Source organism: Euprymna scolopes, chromosome 45 (genome assembly GCF_053919585.1).
Source record: "Euprymna scolopes isolate OS-2025 chromosome 45, ASM5391958v1, whole genome shotgun sequence".
Lineage (NCBI taxonomy): Eukaryota > Metazoa > Mollusca > Cephalopoda > Sepiida > Sepiolidae > Euprymna > Euprymna scolopes.
This window is the reverse complement of record NC_136526.1, coordinates 41,836,290-41,856,401: the sequence shown is the minus strand read 5'-3', so window position 1 is coordinate 41,856,401 and position 20,112 is coordinate 41,836,290. Positions and strand designations below refer to the sequence as shown.

General features: G+C 36.6%; 1 protein-coding gene across 2 annotated transcripts in view; it reads right to left on the bottom strand.

Moving 5' to 3' along the window:
* The window catches only part of LOC145269494 (protein hobbit-like), a 387,158-nt gene that overhangs the window by 66,409 nt on the left and 300,637 nt on the right, over positions 1-20,112 (bottom strand). Inside the window, exons 38-41 of one of the 2 annotated variants that reach the window (XM_080125227.1) lie at positions 12,788-12,843; positions 9,811-9,874; positions 4,175-4,351; positions 538-696 (exon numbers count right to left, since the gene is read on the bottom strand). In XM_080125227.1, coding sequence (XP_079981353.1) covers positions 538-696; positions 4,175-4,351; positions 9,811-9,874; positions 12,788-12,843 — 456 coding nt within the window. The remainder of the gene's footprint in view (positions 1-537; positions 697-4,174; positions 4,352-9,810; positions 9,875-12,787; positions 12,844-20,112) is intronic. The other variant, XM_080125228.1, reaches the window with a different exon arrangement.

Here is a 20,112-nt window from a genome sequence, read left to right as displayed (position 1 = left end):
ATAATCAGAGGTCGGAAAACATCATATTCCACATCGTAACCTGAAAAAATTATATCCTGGGGCCACCACCGTATTCCAGGGTTCTACTGTATTTACAGTGCTAATTAAGAATTACACTTGATTAAAAAAAAAGTACAGAAAAACTTTATGATGTACGTGTACATACTCGTCACAGAATGAAGATGTCATACTCCAAAAATCCTGTAAATTGATTAAGTAGTTATTATTTTATATCCTTTTTGTGATTAAAAAGTTTTAATTATTTTGAATACAAAACAAAATCTCCCTCATCATCCTTGAATTTTAGAAAGATTTAAAACAATATGGTTGTTCTCAGCCTCTTCCTCACTTCCTCATAAATTTTGACTTTCTTAATTAAAAAAAAAAAAAAAAAAAAAACTACTTGATCAATTTAACTGTTTTTTGGAATATGCTACCCTCGTTCTGTGACGAGTACATACATCACAAACATTTTTCTGCTTCATTTATTTTTTCTTTAATTAAGTGTAATTCTAAACAAGCACCTTATTTACTAACCTCTTCAGTAAATGCTACCGATTTCTTATCAGTTTCGGAAACCAGTTTGTTAAGCATGGCAGTGGCATGTCCTGAATGGAGATTGCTCAGAGGAATCGGTCCGGGACTGGAGGGAGATTCCGGATCCCCAGAAGTGTTTATAGATGATGACTTGCTTCTCTGTTCGGAAAATAAAGACAGAAACAAAAACGGATTCAATTATTGAAATTTATCATTATAACTCAAACAGATTATCATATTTCAAATCCCAAACTTGACTGCAAAAACTTATTTTAATAGCAACCAACAAAAAAATAAAATAAAACAGTAGAAAGGCTGCTTATTTAGAATTACATTTGATTAAAACAAATTCGAATTGAATTGTTGCCCTTGAATTTTGCCAAAATTTAAAACGATATGGCCGCTCCAGACCGCCTTCTCACTTCTTCATAAATAGCAACCAACAAAAAAAAAAAAAAAAGAAAGCAGTAGGCAGGCTACTTATTTAGAATTACATTTGATTAAAACAAAAATACAGAAAAATCTTTATGATATACATACTTTTTTTTTAAGAAAATCTAATTTTACGATTTTTAGCGATTAAAAAGTTTTTATTTATTTTGAATACAAATTAAAGTCTCCGCAGTTGAACTGAATTGTTGTATGCATATAAAAATATTAAAGAGATACATATATATGAGTGTTGGAATGATGAATCGGAATTGGAAGAAGCACTCTGCCTATGTTCCGATGCCATAAACGATTCCTTTAATTATCTTTTTTTTATTTGGTTTTGTCTAAAGTAAAATCTTCTATCACTGGTTTTAATAATAAAATAATAAATATTTACCTATTTTAAACTACCACTAAAACTAAAATCTTTAGATCAGCCTCACAAGTATGTTTTTTTATGTTTGAGAAAATATTTCCACATTTAATATGTGTTTTTATGGTATCGGGGGGAAAACTAACAATTTTATGATTAAATATTTAGAGATTTATAAAGAATCAGAATTGGAAAAAATATTGGAATCGCCCCATCATTAATATATATATATATATATATATATATATATATATATATGTTGCAAAAGATCAGGTCAACTTAAAATGATACCTTAGGTTTCAAGCCTGAGGCTGGTCCAGCTTAAAAATTAACGTTTGGTTGGTTTTATTTATAATAATAAGTGTATTTGATTTAGGATTCAATTAAATATGGCTGAAAATAACATGTTTATTATTAATAAACAAACCCAAGGAAACATTGGTCTTCAATCCGGCCCCAGGTTTTAAACTCATGATATCATATTGATTTATCCTCGTCTCCTGGAACACTATTAATAAATAAATGAAATGCTTTATTATTAAATAATTGAGCACACTGTTGAACCTCTTTTTACCAAACAAAATCAATGATATATATATATATATATATATATATATATATATATATATATATATAACACAATTTAAGACTGTAAATTGACATTATAGTGAAACGATGCATTTGTTAGTACTGGCATAAATTGAAACTGCATTATATGAAAACAAGTTTTAGTGCAAAGAGTTCATGAAATGGGGGAAAGAAATGAAAAATAAAAAATCGAATAAAAAATTAAACCTGAATCTGCTGGAGTACTTAGTTTGGTCATACATGGAGAACATCACCAACATGACCTCCCACAATACGAAAGCCAGCCTGATCGCCGCCATCTGCCAAGTATTTGCCAAGCTCCCGCCAGCGCTTGTGAAAAAGGCATGCTCCCAATTCTGGACCCGTATCGAGGCGGCGATTGAGGCTGAAGGCAGCTACATTGAATAGATGTCAGTTCTACTACATAGTCAAGTTACCTGAATTGATTTTTTCAATAAAGTTTTAAAATAAAGTTGTAGTGTTGTTTTCTTTAGGATGATAAATTTAAAGTTCCACTCTGTACATGATTTTTGGCATTCAATATTCCCTTTCAGTCACGGGTATGTACACCAGAAATATTTTTTTCTTTCTTCATGATGGTGAAGGGGTACTACGAATCTGTTCCAAAATAAATGCATTTACTTTTTTTGTTTTATTATGTGTATTGCAATACATATTGTGCTTCGACATCCATGTTGCATTACTTTTAGGATCAAATAGGTTACAAGGACCCCAGAAAATAAGCAAAATGAAAGAGACAATTAACAAAATAAAATTCGTAGCTTAGTGGGGGATGCCCTTTTCTCTTCTCTACAACATCTTTTCCACAGAAGGGACGTTGAAAGTCTGTCTTTGTTTTATCATTACTTCCATGGTAAATGCACGTCTGAGCTCCAATCTCTGGTTCCCCCTCACCTATCTTTCACGAAAAACACACGTCTAGCTGAAAACACTGTCAATAATTTCCACACTCTTTAACTATGCCTAAATCAAAATGTAGATTCCATGAACAAGCTTCTTTCTTAGAACTGCACAACTCTCTTCCATTTGCCTGTTTCCCGGCTGACTACAACTTTTTTTTTTTTTTTTTTTTTACACAGTGATCACCACTTATCAAGGCCCGGAAGCCACTCAGGGATAAGGGTTATTGCAAGTACATAAAGTTAGTGAGGAGATTTGCTGAAGTGTTTACTTAAGGGGGCGGTTCATTAGGAATTTGTTAACATTGGACTTGAAGACATCCAAGTTGTAGTCCGGAGGGAAGCAGGCAGACGGAACAGAGTTCCACAGGCGTGCAGTTCTAAGAAAGAAGCTTTGTTCATGGAATCCGCGTTTTGATTTAGGCACAGATATAGAGTGGGGGAAATTTTTCACAGTGGATTCAGCTAGACGGGTGTTTTTCGTGAAAGATTGGCGAGGGGGGACCAGAGATTGGAGTTCAGACGAGCATCTACCATGGAAATAATGATAAAACAAGGACAGGCTCGCAACGTCTCTTCTGTGGGAGAGAGGTTGCAGGGTAGAGAAAAGGGCATCCCCCACTAAGCCACGAAGTCTATTTTGTACTCTGTCAAGGCAGGATAGGCTGTTTTTAGCAGCTCCTGCCCAGATATGGCAACAGTATTCCATCCTTGGACGTACTTGGCTTTTATATAGATAGAGAATTGCATCAGTAGTGAGATATCTTCTGGAGCGGTAGAAGGATCCCACCATCTTTCCAGCGACCTTGGCAACAGACTTGATGTACGTGTTCCATTTCAGATCAGGAGTAAAGGTCAAACCCAGAAGCTTGTCAAAACACGGAGCCTCACCCAGACGAGAGCCATCCATCACAATTGATGCCAGCTGGTTGTCTTCAAGTCCAACATAAACAAATTCTTGATGAACCGCTTCCTTAAGTAATCCAATTTACCAAATTTCCATTACTAATGATTACTACGATATTATCCCATTGACTACTGTACACTCAATAACCCTTTGAGTTTGGGTTTTGATAAATGGTGATTCCTTTGTAAAAAAAAAAAAATTCATTAAACCAGCTACCTCTCTTGACTCGACAGACAGCGGAACTTTTGATCTATAAACAAACAGATAATAAACCTGAGTTGTTTGTTTTTTCGTCACAAGGTCAATTTTTAATATAGGGAAAGATTTTTTTTTCTCTGAGGTCCTTGAACCCTAATTGATCCTACCTTTGTATAAAAATGATGAAGCGGTTACATAGCTCGTAAACATTCTACTTACATAACCAGGTCTTGTATTGTCAAGTTTGAAACCTTTCAGCGCTTCAGAAGAAAGGTTTCGTTTCAGTGTTTGTGATTTGATGAACCCATCATAGAGTCCGAGTAATACTGTACGATTACTGCGTGTCCAGGCACCTTTCATGTCATACACCTGAAGCATATGTGTGGGGGTAGTCTGCTGAATAAAAAAAATACATTTTTACATTAAAATCATATTATACATAAACCAGAGTAGTGTTTTCCATGATAGAAGTGTTAATTGAATTTGAAGTTTAAAATTAAATATGTTTGTTTAGAATTAATATTTCGGAATTAGACTCCTTCGTCAGAATTAAATATATATTTTTTTTAATTTTTTTCCTTGCCATGATGTTAATTGAAGAAAAAAAAAGTCGATAAAGAATCAGAGTGCTGTTATCTGCGGTATTGCTTTTGAAATGCTGGAAGAATGCATTTGGCAACATGATTTGAAAGTCAAGGTAGTGTGTTCTGTGATAGAAGCGTTGATTGAATTTCAATTTTAAAATAAAATATAAAATACGTTTGAAAACCGAATTACAACGCTATTATGAAATAAACAATTATGTACTTGTTTAGAATGAATTATTTTTATATATATATAACACAATTACACACTGCAAATTATAATTTACAAGATTTTATTTATTGTTTGACAGGATACTCCAAAAGAAATATTAAGGTTTCCTTAATCCACAGAGTTTCAAAGAATGTTACTTTTCATCAGAGGAAAGATATTAGCAAATAATTATTATAGCGAAGATATGAATTTGTTGGTACTGGTATATATTAAACCTGCACTATATGCAAACTAATCATATATGCAAAAAAAAAGTTAGTGCAAAAAGTTCATGAAATAGAAAAAAAATAAATGAAAAATGGAAAAATGAAATAAAAATGCAAATGAAAGGATATGCATTGTTTATTTATTTATTTTTTTTTTTTTTTACACAGTGATCACCACTTATCAAGGCCCGGAAGCCACTCAGGGATAAGGGTTATTGCAAGTACATTACGTTAGTGTGGAGATTTGATGAAGTGTTTACTTAAGAGGGCGGTTCATTAGGAATTTGTTAACGTTGGACTTGAACACATCCAAGTTGTAGTCTGGTGGGAAGCAGTCAGACGGAACAGAGTTCTACAGGCGTGCAGTTCTAAGAAAGAAGCTTTGTTCATGGAATCCACGTTTTGATTTAGGCACAGATATAGAGTGGGGGAAATTTTTCACAGTGGATTCAGCTAGACGGGTGTTGTTCCAAAAGGCGAAATTGTCATAAGATTCAATGTTCTTATAAGTAATGATTTGCAACGTTAAGAAAGCGATCCAAATCAAAAATGCAAAATGAGTGTAACTCATTTGACCTGTAGAAAAAGTGTAGTTTGCAAGTGATCCAGACCAAAAAAAAATTTTTCAAAGTGCGAAAGCTTTTTTGATTAAAGATGGAGCAACTGGTATAAGATGCTTCCAAGACCAGCCCCAAAATCAACAGAGATTAGGCCAATCCTGTAATGACTTGTTCCCTGTTGATTGCGGTGTAATGCTGATTATGTGCCGTTCTAGGCGGTCCAAGCACCCCCCCCCCTCCCTGTAAAGCTTTGCCTTCCCTCTTTGAGAAGGGGTTAGTTTATTGCTAATCACCTGAGGTACCTTTGCATCTTTTTCAGGGTTAGAGTGCTCTTCCTCTGAGGTGCTGAAATTTCAATCCCACTTTCCGACCCTTATGTCATATTTCTCATGGTGGGAGAGAAAGAAATACTTTCGATGTATCTTAACTAGTATGCGACTAAACTCATTGCTCATTGTTTCAAAGTATTATAATAAAGCCGTATTTCTGTCTGTTTGTTTGTTCAATTTGATTAATATGTACAAAAGGGTACACTGTCTCACAAATTAATTTACACACTTCTATTCCATCATCATTTCTATATATATCATTTATTCAAAAGAAATCTACATTGAAGAAGTTATCTAATTTGCATATTAAATTAAAGAAAATCTATTTCAATAATTAGCTCTGGGCTATCAATAGTTTTTACTAATAACATTGTTTTAAATGTTGTGTTTAGGAATATTATTTGAAATTGATTTATTTATTTGCTAAAGCAGACATCAGTAGCGTTTAAAAGCAGAAGTAAGCTTTATTTATTTAAGCTACGAGAGTTATTTCTCCTTGACTGTTTCATTTTCATAGATGAAGATGAGTGGGTTTTATGCTTCCAACATGTGGTCCACTTTTAGGGAAATGGTAACAGGATTAAAAGTTAGGATATCGGGTGTATCTTATATAGTAGGCAATTAAACCCTCTACCCGACAATATGTTTTGACCTGGCAATGCCAAGTATATACAGCTAATATATATATTTAATATATAAAAGGCTATATGTCTGTCTGTGTCTCCATATTTTCAAACTCTATCTTCTCGGAAATTAAAAGTCACAGAGTAGCGCTAGGGGCCTCAAATGATAGGATTTTTTTACGGACTGTTCCTTTATGGGTTTTTAGCCGGTTAAAATTGTTTTTAAGGTGTCAAAAATGGTAAAAATTGAAAAAAATCGTTATACATTTTGTACATTCATCTTAGTTTATTTTTTTAATTTTTAATCAGTTTATATGTGTGTCACATTGGTATGGTGGTGACGTCACCAGTTTTGAATGCTACAGTTTCAGTTTTGATTCTAGCTAATAGCACCAAAATACATATTTTTATTTTTTAAATCACAACTCTATAATAATAATAATAATACATAAGAACAAATTAAAATATCATATTTAAACATACTTGTAAAATGTTTTTGATGAGGGTATGAGACGAATAGATTCGCCAATCATTTTTATAACCAACGGCTGTGCTAAACAACCAATCAAAACGTCGCAAAATTATTATAAAAATCGTCGAATTTTGGATTCAATCAGTTCGCCATTTGCTACATCACGGACCGCATTTAATTCTTCGCCGCCATCTTGGTTACTGATCTGAACTACGCCGCCATCTTGGTTACTGATCTGAACTACGCCGCCATCTTTGTTCAACATAATATCTCAGAACTTAAGAGGTTACCTACGCGACGGACCGCATTTGATTCTTGGTCGCCATCTTGGTTACTGATCTGAACTACGCCGCCATCTGTGTTCAACACAATGTCTCAGAACTTAACATGGTCAGGTAAAGCTGGGCGCCCGCCTTCTAGTATATATATATCTATATATATATATATATTGAGGTATCTTTTTAGCCATAGTCTATTTCTTTTCTTCTAGTTTTCTTTCTCCTTTAATGCACCAAACATTGATGTTATTATTTTTTCTTTCTCTTATAATTATGTTCTGCAAAGTCAAAAACAAAACCAATTTTCCTCTACAAAACAACCAAACCAAATACCATGGATAAATACTTGAAGATATAAAGAACTTGGGGCATAAAATCTTTTTCCAAAATTACTGGATACGGCATTAACTAACCTGAAATGATAAACAAAACAAACCAATTTTTCTCCTCGTTATTTTTTGCTACTGCAAATTTTTTTTTAGAAAGCCATAAAATCTCAGAACTTGGGTAATTTACTTTTTTACGGACAACAATTATTTACAGTGAAAGTATATTTGGATGGTGAAGCAATTGACGTTGCACAGAAGTTTTTTTTACTTTGGTGATACCATTGGAGCACAAGGTGGAGTAGGTACTAGCATGATTGCAAGTGTTATGAGGGAACTTCTATCATTACTAATCAGCGGAGCATTACCAATGTCGACCAAGGAAAGAGCATACCAGGTATGTATACACAGTGCAATACTGTATGGAAATTAAACCTGGGCAGTGAGAGTTGAGGACATGTGTTGCATGGAAAGAAACTATATGAGAATAATATGATGGATATGAAATAGGAGTCTTAAGAAGAGGCTTAGTTCTGGTGACCTCAGGTTGGTTGGTTGTTTTACGGCATATCAACCCTTTTCAGGTTATTTAATGCGGAATCCAGTTATTTTGAAGAATAATTTTTTAATAGAATATATTTGTTTCTTTTTCAAGTCGGTTTCTATTTAACCCATAGTTGGGACCCTAACAGGTACTACCACTCTGGGTCAGAATGGACCTGGGAGAAATGGCAATTAAAGGTTGGCACCACACTCCCTAAAGCCTGCAAGCTGGGGCCTCACCGTCAGATATAGTTTAAGGTCATATCCAGGACCTATGGTGACCTCAGAGGCAACAATACTTCTTGCATGATTGAATGGGGGCTTTGCAGAGATATAATATACTGCCAGGTGTGAGAAAATTTCTAGCCCAATAGAGTGAACCCATCTTTGCAGCAGACTTGGCAGTATCTTCTTTGTATTTGTTCCCAAGCACATAAGGGACTACTATTTGGGACCAAATTTACAGGGACACTATGTAGGGAGTTGAGCAGTGAGATATCTATATACTTTTCTCTTCCCTGCAGCCTCTCTCCCACAGAAGAGACGTTGCGAGCCTGTCTTTGTTTTATCGTTATTTCCATGGCAGGAGCTCGTCTGAGCTCTAATCCCTCGTCCCCCCCCTCACCAATCTTTCACGAGAAACACCCGTCTGGCTGAAACTACTGTCAATAATTTTCCCCACTCTTTATCTGTGCCTAAATCCAGACGTAGATTCCATGAACAAAGCTTCTTTCTTAGAACTGCACGCCAGTGGAACTCTCTGCCGCTTGCCTGTTTCCCACCTGACTACAACTTGGACGTCTTCAAGTCCAACATAAACAAACTCCTGACAAACCGCCCCCTTAAGTAAGACACTCTATCAAAACCCCCAATACTAATGATCACTACAATACTATCTTATTGATTACTGTACACGCAATAACCCTTATCCCTGAGTGGCCTTCGGGCCTTGATAAGTGGTGAACCCCATGTAAAAAAACAAAAAAAACAAAAAAAAAAACAACATTACACTTGAACTTAATACATGCATGTCAGTACAGTCAGGGAAGCAGAGACACAGAAGGGAATTCTAAAGTCTCGCAGTTTGAGGGAAGAAACTATTAGAGTAGAACGCTTTCCAGAATCAAAAGATCTCTAGTGTAGGGGTGGGATTTTGCTGCTTGTTAGGTTAGTCAGGGGTATTTATGTCGAAGGGGTACAGGTGCTTCGAGTTTGTTGGAGCACCTACCATTAAAACACTTGTAAAACAGGCGCAGGGATGCAACATTTTGGTGATGAGACAGAGGTTGGAATTTGGTTGATAGTGCGGGACCTATTAGGTTGGCGACTCTTTTTTGGAGTGAGAAAACTAGTGGCAAATGCAGTAGACCAGATGTGGCAACAATACTCCATAAATGGGCGAATGGTGGATTCGTATAGACACAGGATATTCTCAAGCGTGAGTAGATTTATAGCATGGTAGAGAGAGCCCGCCTTTTTTGCAGCAATCTTGGCAATATTCTCAATGTATTTTTTTTTTTTAATTTAAGAGTCGAGATGAATTCTTCCATTGTCCACCGTATTTTTAACATAATCATCCACGTCCAGGTTTGAAACGTTTCTATCTCCATACACTTTACTTTGATGCCATCTATTTTCCTTTTTTTCCCCCTAAAAAGTGTTGAATTAAAAAAAAACGGTCATTATTCATTCAATTACTTACATTTGAATTGTTTCCTCCTTCTTCATTGTCCTGTTTCGTCTCATCAGCCCGTTGGTAAGAAACTCTGAGAAAAAAAAGAAACAAAACCTAAATCTGAACAGTATAATAAAAATGGGTACAGAACAGGAGCCTTCATTGGTTTGGTCACATTGGAAAGAATCAATGAGAGTCTTGGGTTATAAGAGACAGTTGCCAAGGAAAATATGGGAGGAAATAAGCATGTATTTGAGATAAATGGGGATAATTAAAGACCTTGCCAAGAGATAGGTTAGTTTGGAAGTCAATTTCTAAAAGTCGTCCAACACATGTCCAGCATGTTAAACTGAATGAGGAGGAGGAGGAGGAGGAGGTGGTGGTGGTGGTGGTGGTGGTGGTGGTGGTGATATGCAAGTTAAATCTTTTGATTTTATAAATAAAAAAGAATATGTATTATTAAATTTAGGATTAAAAAAAGACAACTTTATTATGTCCATTAAAAAAATCCATTTTTTTAAAACAATTTTTCAAAATATAGTTTATTTATTATGTATTAAACCGAATATGATGATGATCATAACGACAATGATGATGATGATGATATGCAAGTTAAATCTTTTAATTTCACAGACAGTATAAATAAAAAAACAAATATGCATTTTTAAATTTGTTTCCAGTGCATTTAAACCCACAATAAAAAAAAAAAAAACTTTATTATTATGTGCATTAAACAAATTCAATTTTCTAACAATAATTTTCCAAAATAATAGTTTATTCATTATGTATTTGAGAAAGATTGAAATAAAAGAGCTGTTAGTTTGGAAGTCAACTTCAAAAAGATGTCCAGCACATACCAGCATGTAGAACAGACGTTAAACTGATGAAGACGATGATGATATGCAAGTTAGATCTCTTAATTTTACAGAAAGTATAAATAAGAAATTACGCATTTCAAAATTTATTACTGGCACATTTAAAACTACTATTAAAAAAAACCAAAAAACTTTATTACGTCCATTAAAAAAATCCAATTTTTAATAATAATTTTCCAGAAAAATAGTTTATTCATTCTGTTTGGAATTTATTTAATTTAATTTAAAATGTTTTATCATGTTCATAAAAATGAAATCTTTGTTCAGTCAATTTAAATAATTCCAAAAAGTTTAAATAATTTTTTTTTTTTCTATTAAAAAAAGAAAAATAGTCTGCAGTTGAACACATGATCCGAATACTGACATATTTCTGGCAGGGTTTTTTTTTTTTTTTTTTTTTTTTTTCTCTGTTTACAGCATATCAATAATTCCAAACAATACATACATTGTATATACGATTAGTTGAGGATAAGTTGCTATTTTACCCACATCGTATTGGAACACAATACATCTGATAAGGTTTGAACATAGCGATCGATTTTCCAGTTTTTTTTTTTAATTTTAGTTAACATATTTAACACATCTTATTTATAGAATAGCTAAAAATCATCTAGAGGTGTCATCTTGATATAAAAAAAAAAATTAGTTCGGATCCACTGCATTTTTCAAATAATCACCTGTACATACTAGCAAATTCAGTGGTCAGCAATTAATACAGGGGTCTGCAATATTTTGTAGAGTGAGGGCCAAAAAGCCATTCTCATGATACGAGAAGGGTCAAACCGCTTTTACCACATTATATATTATTCCTTAATTGGAATTCATTTTTGAGATGAGCATTATATATATTAATTTATTTTTATTTCGGACTACTAGTCTCATCTTTATTAGTTGTTGTTTTTCATCTTTTATTGGATTGTTTATTCACAACGTTTCGGCCAACTAATTCCTCTGGCCCTTCGGGGCCCGTGGCGCAGTTGATAGAGACGTTGAATCTCTACAGTTCCAGATGAACATTGTCTGAAGATAGTGGTTTCAATCCCACCCAAAGCGTGCCAGAGGTTAATTGGTGCCAGAGGTTAATTGGTCAAAATGTGGTGAGACGACAACAACTACGGATGGCAGTGATGGCTGAGAATGCAGTTAGGAAATTCGAAGTTCCTATCCGTCGCGGTTACCACCTGACGAAGGCCAGAGGAATTAGTTGGCCGAAACGTTGTGAATAAACAATCCAATAAAAGATGAAAAACAACAACTAATAAAGATGAGACTAGTAGTCCGAAACAAAAAAATAAATAAATTAATATAGGTTTTACCACATTGCCATGGAAGACAACAATGGATATGGAAATCAATTTTCTTTGCATTTGAAGAATACAAGTATTAAATATAATATTTTTTTTTTTTTTTTTTTTTTTTTTACAAAGGAGTCAACGCTTATCAAGACCTGGAGGCCACTCGAAGATAAGGGTTAATGAGTGTATGATAGTTAATGGAACAATATCGTAGAAATCATTAGTAGTGGAAATTTGATAAATTAAATTATTAAGGGGATGGCTTATCAAGAACTTGTTTACATTGGACTTGAAGACGACCATAATGTAGTCAGCTGGAAAGCAGGCAAACGGAATAGAGTTCCACAGGTGTGCAGTTCTAAGATAGAAGCTTCGTTCACGTTTACGTTCAGGCACAGATAAAGAGTTGAGGAAATTACTGATATTGGTTTCAGCTAGACGAGTGTTTTTCGTGAAAGTTTGGCAAGAGGGGACCATAGATCGGAGCTCAGACGAGCACTTGCCATGAAAATAATATATATAGATAGAGCAAAGACAGACTTGTAATGTTTCTTCTGTGGGAAAGAGATTGCATCCCTTATTAGGCTACGAAATCTATGTTGAACTCTGTAAAGACAGGATAAGGTGCTTCTAACAGCCCCTGCCCAAATGTGGCAACAGTACTCCATCCTCGGACAAACGATAACATTACAGGAATATAAAAAAAGAAGACATTGTTTGGCTCGTTTATATTTAGATCATGCCCTGAGTAATGTCGCGGGCAAAACAAGGTTCACTTGAGGACCAAATTCGGTCCGAAGGCTGGAGTATGCTGACCCCTGAATCAATACATACCTTGAAACACTCAGGAAGACATTTTTCTCAACTGGAGCCCGATAGGGTACATCAAACTGGAAGAAAATGAAGAAACTTCATTTAGTCAACACAAAACGATTCTAGCTGATGGAACTCAAGTTATTTTTTTTTTTTACTTTTGAAATCATTACTATTTATTAGGTACAATATAATAATCAATAAAGAATTGGGTCTATAATAATAAATACAACATCTGCATGAATTAAAATATAATATTTAAGTGTATTTTATGACCGAACAACACCAAGCATCTTACTAAGTAAAAATAAAATAAGTAGTACTAAATAATAAATTCCCAACAAATAAAGCGGATGTCATGGCCAGAAATCGAAACAAAAACCCTGAGATCTTCAGTCTGATATTCTACAAACTATTTAGATTTCTTATAAATGGAGCTTAAAATATTACCATAAAATAATTATAGCTTTGACCTGACGTCATGTTTTAAAACATGGAGTCAAACAAAAATAAACGAATGATTAAGCATTGGAAATTCTTTGAATAATCTGAAACAATTTATTTTGATTTTGTTACATTAAAAATATTTTATATATGATGCATACTGGAATTTAGGCCCAGAGAGATAGATAGATAGAGAGAGAGAAAAAGAGAGAGGGGGGGGGAATAAAAGATCAATAATTGTGAAATTATAAATCAGCTTCAAAAGGGGAAACAAAATAAAATCGAATTTTGTTTTGTTTCTCCTTTTGGAGCTGATTCATAATTTCACAATTATTGATCTTTTATCCCCCCCCCTCATAATTATTATTGATCTTTTATCCTCTGCATTAATATAGCTCTAAGTAAATAAACCTAGTAAGCCTATCTTATATCTGCAATACTTCGGACACAGCACTTTTAAAGTATTCATACATTAATTGAAATGTTACTCTTTTAGAACTCTTGTCTATTACTCTTTATATATATATATATATATATATATAGTGCAAAATTTTGTTGAAAATTCAAAGACTCACATTTTCTTTTTTTATAACCTTCGTTTATTTCCTGGATTTTTTTTCGATTACAGCTGTTTCATTAGTGGGAAGGCAATTTTACGATTTATGTGTCCATAAAACTATCCTGTCCCCACCAACTTTTTCAGATGTTTTTCCATTAGATTTTTACAATAAAAGGTATATTTTTAACATGCTGAACATCATATTCGGGTAAAAAGATTTCCAAAGACATGCTTCCTGACTTCCGTCATCTTTTTGTGTTATGTGAAGATATTTTTCCGTTTTAACCCATAGTTTCGTATTTTTATTTTTTATTTATTTATCATTTATTTTTGTTTTAATTTCCACCACCCCTTTTCCCCCTCCCTATTTGTTTTTCCAATTATCGTATAATTTTATTTCTACATTTACGTGTGTTTATTTTAATATTCCTTTTTTTGATTCTGATCCCTCTGTTTAAAGGGGAGGTCACTCGCATGGTATCAGTTCTTATATCAAGGATTACCTCCCTTGCACATTTCATCTTTCCTTATATTATACACTTAGTTTTTACTACTTTTTTCCCCTAATCTGCTATATATATATATATATGTGTATATTCCTAACGAATATATATTTTTAAGGTAAATATCTTTTAAAATATTGTGTAAAGTGTTTCAAATAACAAGCTCAATGAACTTATGTTTCTGACTTAAGAGCATAAATAATGTTTGATTGCATCTCAGTAACCAAAGGAAAATAATGTCTACAATCATAATTTTTGTTTATATTTATTTTTTTTTATTTTGGCAAAAGAAAGAATAAAATATAGGCATTCGCCATAATAAATTACAATTGTAGACTTATATATATATAATTACGTTCTCCTTGGATCGCCACCTTGTCGTGGTGGAGAACCTTGTGTGTTCCGATGAACCTGAGAGCGATGCCGTCCGGAGCCTAGGCTCCTGGTAGGGTCACCCATGGCGGTAAGGTTGAAGGGGAGGTTCCAGACAAAGAGTGATCCAAAAGACCTCAACAGCTGATGTGGCGGATGATGACAATAATGACACAACGGCACTGAAGGCGGATGAAGGCTGCAACAGAAGAGAGTCTCCAGTCATCGTGGTTCTCCATGCCATTGGTATCAGGCCCTCCTCTGCCAAGGGGCCGTGTGGTGGCTGCAGGCGCATCAGTCTCCCCACGTTAAAAGACATCACGCGCAGGCGTTCTCCCGAAAGGGAACACATCCTACTCTACATCATGGATGGAAAAGTCTTGTGACAGTCTTAGTCATTAAGCTCCCGGACTGAGGCAGAGAGAGCTCTCCCTTAATTCCCGGATAGAAAAAGTCCTGTGGCGACCAGGAAGTGGTGACGGGAGCAGGACAGTGTAGTCTGGCAGCTCCTAGCTGCAACCTGGCACATAGGCGGTGGGTGCCAGATTCAGTCGCTAACCTCACGGACCGAGGCAGAAAGAGTTTTTCGGCAGCTGCATCCATGACTGAGCAGCCCTGTTTAGGATCCACTCTGCTCACCCCAGTAGGGGAGGGGGGTTAGAAAAGGTACCCCTAAAAATAGCCTGCCTCAAAAAAACCCGTCTGGACTACCGCATCCAGAGGGATCACCACCACGCGGTCGGAAAAAGAAAGAAAATTTATGCCTATATTTTGGAACCTGGAATGTGAGGACCCTCATGGACAACAAAACAAGTGATCGACCCGAAAGAAGAACTGCCATTATCTCAAGAGAGCTAAGGAGGTTCCAGATTGACATAGCTGCGCTCTCTGAAACCCGACTGGCTGACGACGGGCAGCTGAGGGAGGAAAAAGGCGGGTACACCTTCTTTTGGAAAGGAAGGCCTGCAGAAGAGCCGCGTATCCATGGCGTGGGCTTTGCTATAAAGAACAGCCTCATCCGCCACCTCAATGAGCCCCCTGTTGGCATCAACGAACGGCTAATGACCATGCGCCTGATGCTTGCGGGCAGCCAAATGGCCACTGTGATTAGTGCATATGCTCCAACACTTGATGCACAGGATGAAATAAAGGAGACCTTTTATGCTGACCATGACACCATTTTATCCGGGGCCCCCAAGGGGGACAAGATAATCCTACTTGGGGATTTCAATGCTAGAGTGGGACGAGACCATCAGCACTGGAGAGGAACGCTTGGAAGAGAAGGAGTTGGGAACATTAACTCAAATGGTACACTCCTACTGACAAAGTGCTCAGAACATAACCTGATCATCACGAACACACTTTTCCGACAAAAAAACGCATTCAAAACATCATGGATGCACCCTCGAAGTAAAATCAGGCACCTCATTGACTATGTCATTGTCCGTGCCAAAGACCGCTGTGATGTGCTGAACACCAGGGCAATGACCAGTACAGACAATTGTTGGACCGACCACCATCTTATTCGCTCCATCATGTCTATCCATTTAATGCTGAAGCAAAGGATGCAAAAAAGACAGAGCCGACCAAAGCTCAACATCGAGCAGCTGGGCGATATCACCTACCAACAACACCTCCAGGCGGCTCTTAGTGCGGACATGCCCAAGCAGTATCCGCATGACGCTGAAGAGCACTGGGACAAGCTGTCTTCTGCCATCATGGACTCCAGTATAAGCATCCTAGGGCAGAAAAAGCGGAAACATCAGGATTGGTACGATGAAAACGATACTGAAATCCAACAGCTTATAGACACCAAAAGGCAAACTTTTATCACCTGGCAGAATAACATCAATTGCAAGGTTAAAAGAGCTGCCCATGCCAAGGCTAAAGCGGCTGTCCAATCGACAGTCAGGAAGCTGAAGAACCTCTGGTGGATGAAGAAGACTCAGGAGATCCAGCAGTTTGCTGACTCTGGGGACACCAGAAGATTCTTTGAAGCCACAAAAGTGGTATACGGCCCCAGCTACCGTTCTCTGACCCCCCTTCGGTCTAAGGATGGGCTCACGCTGCTGAAAGGAAAGGGAGAAATAACAAATAGATGGAAAGAGCATTACGAGGATCTTCTGAACAGGGACACCACTCCAGAGATGGAGGCCCTTGAAAAACTCCCCCAACAGCCCATAATTGAGAGCATGGGAGAACCACCCAGTCTGGAAGAGGTGCGGGATGCAATTAGGAAGATGAAAAACAATAAGGCGGCTGGTTCTGACGGCATCCCAGCAGAAATCCTGAAGAAAGGCGGGCCTGATCTTCTCAGACACATCCATGCCCTGCTGCTCAAAATATGGGAACAAGAGAAAATCCCTGCACAACTTAGAGATGCCCTAGTTGTCTCCATCTTTAAGAAGGGAGACAAGGCAAACTGTGGGAACTACTGGGGCATTTCTCTCCTCTCTACCACAGGGAAAGCCCTAGCTCGGGTTTTGGCCAACAGGCTTACACCCCTTGCAGAAACCATCCTTCCCGAGTCCCAAAGTGGTTTTCGACCAAATAGAGGCACGATGGACATGATCTTCACTGCTCGTCAACTCCAAGAAAAGTGCAGGGAGCAAAATTTACCATTATACATGGCTTTTATAGACCTTACTAAAGCCTTTGACTCTGTGAACCGTCAAGCCCTTTGGCTGGTTCTTGCAAGGTTTGGATGCCCAGAGAGGTACATTCGGGTACTGAGACTGCTACATGACAATATGTCAGCTACAGTCCTCAGTAGTAGTGGAGATGAAACAGAGCCCTTCAGGGTTGACACGGGAGTGAAACAGGGATGTGTCATTGCTCCAACCCTGTTCTCCATCTTCATTACTGCTATCCTCCATCTCACGGACAAACATCTTCCCCATGGAGTTCGGATTATGTACAGAACTGACGGGCGACTTTTTAACATCAACAGATTTAGGGCCAAAGGTCGAACGAACACCATATCCATTATGGAGCTACAGTATGCAGACGATAACGCCCTTGTAGCCCTCTCAGAAGAGGACCTACAGTGTACACTGGTTGCCTTCACGAGGGCGTACAAACAGCTAGGACTAACAATTAATATAAAAAAAACCCAAATCCTCCATCAATCACCACCAAACAGTACTTCAGTCTCACCCCCAAACATCTCCATTGACAACGCTAGACTGGAAAATGTGGACCACTTCCCATACCTAGGCAGCATCCTATCATCAAAAGCCAACATAGATGATGAAATACAACACCGTCTCAGCTGTGCCAGTGGGGCTTTCTCAAGGCTAAGGAAGAGAGTATTTGAGAACCATGACCTTCTGGCAAAGACCAAAATCATGGTATATAAAGCTGTCTTGCTGCCCACTCTTCTCTATGGATCGGAGACCTGGACCACATACAGGAGGCACGTAAAAACCCTGGAGACGTACCACCAAAGATGCCTCCGAAAAATCCTCAGAATTAGTTGGAAGGACCGACGCACCAACACCAGCGTCCTGAGTGAGGCTGACATTCCCACTATCACCGCTACTGTTGCTCAACGCCAGCTCAGATGGACTGGTCATGTTGTCCGAATGCCGGATCTCCGCCTCCCAAAACAGATTTTCTACTCTCAGCTTGTTGAGGGAAAGCGTGCCCAGGGTGGCCAAAAGATGAGGTATAAGGACAACATCAAAGCAAATCTAAAGCGGTTTCACATGGACCTTGAGACATGGGAGGACGTGGCTGGGAGCAGGTTGGCATGGAGGAGCGCTGTCCACAAAGGTGCTGCGCTTTATAGTAGTGACCTAAATCAAGCTGCTGAGGATAAACGCAAGCACAGAAAGGACAGATTATTAACCAGACACACCCAACCCCACCCCACCACCACTACCTTTATCTGCCCAAATTGCACAAGACAAATTGGGTCTAGGATTGGGCTCTATGCTCACCTGAGGACCCACAGAAGCCACAACGGAGGACAGTCTTACTCGGACACGAGTGACCGCCGATGATGATGATGATATATATATATATATATATATATATATATATATATATATAAAATTCAGAGTTAAATTATATAGAATTACAACAAAATTTTTGTTTGACAAAAGAGTACAAATAATTATTAAAGTTTTTCCTTAACATATGGATTTTCATTAGAGGAAATGTTATCAAAATAAATTAACATAAAAAAAAACGTTTATTGTCATTGTGTTTATAGAACCCCCCCCCCTCCACAAAAAAAAAAAAGAAATAAACAATTGAATTCAAAATTCAAAGCACACGTAACATAATAATGTTCCCCAACCTGTGCATTGAATTCAATTGTTTTCTTAAAGGGGGGGGGGGATAAACACTATAACAATAGATGTTTTTTTTAATTTTTTATATTTTTGCAAACTTTTATGAATATTTTTTTTTCTTTTTACAAAATCCTTTTTCATTTCAAGGAAAAACAAACAAAAATTTTCCGACTGTTTTCTGAGGAACACACATTTGTCTCTGACGAGTTGTTTGGTGAGCTTCCACTAGTTAACGAAACATGTGTAAGTTATACTTCATAAAAATACGAATAAAATATTATGACTGCGAATTAAATACATCTTCTGATTTTGGAATGATAACTAATGATATAAATGGAAGATAAAACAAAGATGACAACCTAAAGTAAACACATAATGTGTATCTTCCTCTATGCTTCACTTTCCATGCTTTTTTTTTTCTTTCTAAGAAAATTTCTGTTTTTTTTCTGATGAGTACATATCGGGAAAATTTCAATCTTAACATGAATATATTGATTGTTCTATGTGAATCAAACAGATCTGTAAAAAATATTTCAAAGTTTGATATGTTGAAAGAATTGATTGCTAAAATAAATCAAACCTTGAAACTTGGAATAGTGAAATTGTTTATATATATATACACACACACTTGGAACTTGGAATAGTGAAATTGTTTATATATATATACACACAGACATATGAGGTGCCTTCAATTAGTTTCCAGACGTTTTTCGTACAGGCATTTAACATTGTTGTAGACACTTGAAAATTCAGTACGTTATTGCTGTACGTCTTATGAGATGACTGACCAATTTTTATGATCTCAGGTGTATTCCGATTCCTGCTGTCACAGCTGGTGAATTTTAAAAATTCAATCTGGACGTGAGGACACTTTGGAAGAACGATATACAATAAAATTCTGTTTTAAACTTTGAACAGATATCATAGAAACGTATGGAATGCTTCAGACTGCTTTTGGACCATCTTGCATGAATAGAGCTTCAGTTTTTGAGTGTCATAAGAGATTCAAGGAAGGCAGGGAGTCTCTGAGGGATGATGAGAGGTGTAGGAAGAGTAAGAAAGTCAGAACACCAGAGTTGATTGGCCAAATAAAGAATTTCATGGATAAGGACTGTTATGTCTGTCTATAGAGACAATATGTGCACAGTTTGATGTCAGTGTGGGAACTGC